Here is a 4476-nt window from a genome sequence, read left to right on the forward strand (position 1 = left end):
CATGAGCAGAGAAGACTGGCGGGGTGAGTCCATTGGGACACAAAGATTCGGACTCAACTCAGTGACTGAACAACCACAATAGGCATTACACATATTTTGCTCCTTATGTTCCATTTAATGTAGGTTTTTATCTTTTGATCTATTGAAGTTACTAGGTAGATAGTAGTTCTAGAGAGTTTTTAATAAGGGCAATTATTTTGATGCTTAGAACTCAACAATGAGCTGTTACAATTTCATTGTACTTTTTAGTTTATTTTGACATGTTTGTATTTGTCAGTCAGTGAGACAGAAGTCTGAAGGAGACACAACTTTCCCCACCTAACAAAGATGACTCTGGGTCTGTCTCTGCCCCCTCCCTACCAGTCCCGCTCTCCTGGAACCAGGGATGATGACGATGACAGTGACGATATCCTTGCTCTGTATCCACGTCTGTGGGGAAGTTAACATACTCCTTCATGAAGAAACTGAACTTTTCCATAACTCTTCCTATGGGAAGACACAGTTAAGAGGATCATTAACACAAGAGGAAAATTTACGCTATATTAGAGCTGAAAGGAACTACAGAGATTACAGCCATAGCCTGATCTTACACATGAGGAAAACGAGTCCCTAAAAAGGAGTGTCCTTGCTGCAGGCAGTTTCTGACAGAGCGAGTCACAGGATGTCCCTAGTCCAGTGACATTTTCATCCCACCTGCTCCCTCTACTGATCCTAGAGCCCAGACTTATCACCCAGTGTCTTAAACCAGCAAAGAAGGAGGACCTCTAACAAGGGAAGTTGAGGTGGCCTGCCCCTCAGGCTTTCCTGGCCAGCAGGGCCCGTGGTGAGGCTGGACCCTGCACTAGTGAGGGGTCTTCAGTGTCCTTGGACGCAAGCTGTTTTCTAGGTTGAGGGCCAGGTGTCTGTGCCCATTAGAGAATCTTCCCTTTTGTGAAATAAAAGCTCAATGTATAGACATATCCTTCTGGGCTCAGGCCCTAATGTGATATTTTAACTTGTTGAGATAATCACAAAGATGAAAAAAAACACAGGAGCTAAGTGGCCAAAACCCAGTGGTCTAAAAGAGAGTTAACAGTGAGCAAAGGGAACTGGTTGTTATGACCCCTGAGTTGCCTATTTTTCATGAAAGAAATGTCTTCTGCCTGATTATATTGCCTTCCAAAACATCATGTAAGCCAAACAAAATAGTTAAAGCATGTCCATGAGGATTCTAGTCCAAGTCCTGACAGCTTGGACTTTATTGTATTGCTTATTTCAGATTGAAGAAAATAAATCTTTGTGGTAGCCTTATCCTCCCTACTGTCTCAGGCTATGGATATTTACAGCCACCAGGAAATTGAGGAGGATAAAGACCTTCTGGTCCCAGTGTATCTAAGAATCGTCTATTGGCCATTAAGTCTCTTAGAAGTAGGATAAGCGGCTTCTATTCTACATGATAGGATAGTGATTTTCAATTATTTTTTAGTGTGGGATTCAGAAACATTTCTTCCAATAAGAAATTATGTGGAACTCCACTACTTAAAAGAGTCCAAAGCTGGTTAGAATTGGAGACCTCCCCAAACGATCTCTGTAACCTCTTGGGTGACTCCTACTTCCCTCTACAGAACCTCTGGGCTCTAGAGACAGTAATTTGAAGGCTCTGGTCTTGTTAGACTCTCAGTTGACAGATGGGAATTAGAGGCTCTGTCATGGAGGGACCAGTTCAAACTGGCAGAGCAGGTGGCTCATTCTTAATCCAATTGAGGCAGCAAGTTTTCTGTCTCTCCCAGATGCTCTGGGTGGGTAAGTACAGTTTTTAGAGAGCTGAGCATGCTAGTGGAAAGAGGAGAAGATTGCAGTGAAGATTGCAGTGCCCTAGGTTTTTTTCCTTCCCATGAGGTACTCACAAATTCTCAATACACAAGTGGCATTCATTCCCATAGGTGATGTAGTCAGAACCACAAACAGGCAGGTATGTGATGGGGCAGGGGATAGCCACCACTGGGTACTTCTTGTAAATGCTGCAGTTCACCTGCAACAAACACAAGAGAATGTCCTGCTTTTTTCCTTGTCCTTAAGCTAGGCTACCCTGGCCTCTATCTGACAGGAAGCACAGTACCATCCGGAAGTTCCAGCTCCTATACGCTGAAACTACTGTGGCTACTTCTATTGATAATACTATGACCACACTGACAAATGCTAGTACTACCAGTATCACTTCTATTATTACTAGTACACACAGTTAACAGCTCCTGCATATTTCCTTGTCAGGCATTAAATCTTACATGAATTTTTTTTTGTTTGTTTAATCTTCAGAAAACTGAAGTAGATAGGTTCTACTATTACCCCTATTTACAGATGAGGGAGATTTGGGCTTAAAAAAAGAGAGAATTTGTAAAATATAAAAGCTAGTTAGTGGTAGGGCTGGGATTTGAATCCAGAATCTGTGCTGTTAACCAAGGTAATTGTCTCTTGCCTCTCACATGTTACCCTTTCCATGCAGACATCACCAGCTTCTCAGCTAGAAGTACCATCTCTCTTTTTAAAATTCTTGAACATTTTCTTTACACTTAGATTATTTGCTTATATGTGTATCACATTTCTATAGCTGCCTTCTGAAAAGCAAAGGCAACTTATCTACAGCTGCCTTGCCTTTCACCTAGCCACTCACCCCACCACAAGCATGCTGAACTAACCTTTCATATGTATTTCTCAAGTGTTTGTTGACTAAATACAGTAAATAGAAAATTAAACTAAATAGGAAATTAAACTGAAATTAAATTGTGGTTCAATATACTCACTGTTTTTAAAGACAGGCTAGCAGCTTCTGAAAGAGAGATTCAGTTGGAAATGTTAAAAATAAAGCAGAGTTGTGAGGTCTCATTAATTAATGTAAAGTCAGTCTTTCGAATAAGACTCTGTGGGTCCTCTGGTAATTAGTTTCAGCACCTACCCTGTCCTTTCACAAAACCCAGCTATATTCTGATGAAGCCAGATGGCCACTGTGTTAGGTAATCCTTGGTTCAAGCAATAGAATTATCCAAATTTCCTCCCTTTATATACCACAGAATGTTTTCTGGAGCTCATTGTGTCTCTGATAATGTTTTAAATCAGATAGAAATAAAAGTATTGCACTAACTACTTCTAAGAGCCTGAAGTACCATCTTCGATACTCTCCCCCTCCTAATTGATATGAAGAAAAGTAATAGAATATCTCTAAGGTATTATAATCTTATTTAAGTAATGCTGGGAGGGATTGGGGGCAGGAGAAGAAGGGGACGACAGAGAATGAGATGGTTGGATGGCATCACCGACTCGATGGACATGAGTTTGAGTGAACTCCGGGAGTTGGTGATGGACAGGAAGGCCTGGCGTGCTGTGATTCATGGGGTCGCAAAGAGTCGGACACGATTGAGCGACTGAACTGAACTGAAGGTATTATAATCTTATTTAAGTAATTTTTCACTATATAAAAGTTTAATTGTTGACTCCTGGGTTTTAGATAATTTTTTTTCTATTTTGCTGGATTAATTTGGAAAGAGATTCAAGTTCTGGATTAATTTGGAGAGAGATTCAAGTTTTTCTGCATCTTTGTGATGAGGAGTAGTATCTCATAACACCAGCAGTTTCCAGGTCCTAATAAAATGGGCTTCCCTGGTGGCTCACATGGTAAAGAATCTGCCTGCAATGCAGGATACTCAGGTTCAATCCCTGGGTTGTGAAGATCCCCTGAAGAAGGGAATGGCAACTGACTCCAGTATTCTTGCCTGGAGAATTACATGGTCAGAGGAACATGGTGGGCTACAGTCCATAGGGTCGCAAAGAGTCAGATATGATGAAGTGACTAACACACACAATAAGATGGTAGAGTTATGAAAAAAGTAGTTTGTGTGTGTTTTGTATGTTTTTGTTTTTGGTCCCATGAATGGAAATAAAAATCCTTGAAAGGGAATGTTCTAGATCCAAACCCTTCAACTCCAAGTGGGACATACGATTCTCCCTTTCCAGGCCAGGGCTGTTTCTTTTACAAACTAGTATCCTTTAAATTCACTTGTCCAGGCATTTCTCTGAGGTGTTCATATCCTAGGAGGGGCTATGTCAGAGAACAAGCTTATGGCTATTAAGGGCACTATCTACCCTTAACTCACCAGAGCAGGAGCAGAGATGGGCCACTGCACAGAGCAGAAGGAGACCTCCAGTGGTCTTCATGATGGAGACAGCTGTGATGCAGAGGTTACTCAGGATGGTCACAACAACTGCATCAGCCATACCCTGGGAAAGGGTCATGTTTATAAGGCCATGTTTGATTTCTCCGCCTTTCCTGTGAGGTCATCCAAAGTCAGGGTTGGCTCTGAGAGGCTCTCAAAGCACAATGTCACACCCTGGGAGGTGTTATAGTCCTTGTCACTTAATTGCTGCTTCCTGTCTGACCAACAAATTGATTATTCAAGGTGAGAAGTATTTTTCTGCCTGCTCTAGGGGTGGGGAATGTTGTTC

General features: G+C 41.8%; 1 protein-coding gene across 1 annotated transcript; it reads right to left on the minus strand.

The window, feature by feature from the left end:
• Positions 1-305: 305 nt before the first annotated feature.
• Positions 306-4263, minus strand: SPINK7 (serine peptidase inhibitor Kazal type 7). Its single transcript, XM_055430215.2, has 4 exons — positions 4128-4263; positions 2781-2806; positions 1887-2011; positions 306-486 (listed from the first exon to the last, which is right to left on the minus strand). The coding sequence occupies exons 1-4, from the start codon at positions 4246-4248 to the stop codon at positions 441-443; spliced, it is 318 nt and encodes a 105-aa protein (XP_055286190.2). The 5' UTR covers positions 4249-4263; the 3' UTR covers positions 306-440.
• Between the last annotated feature and the right edge of the window lie 213 nt (positions 4264-4476).

The sequence above is a fragment of the Moschus berezovskii genome, chromosome 8, assembly GCF_049115385.1.
Source record: "Moschus berezovskii isolate FMDL1 chromosome 8, NW_MosBer_1.0, whole genome shotgun sequence".
Taxonomy (NCBI): Eukaryota; Metazoa; Chordata; class Mammalia; order Artiodactyla; family Moschidae; genus Moschus; species Moschus berezovskii.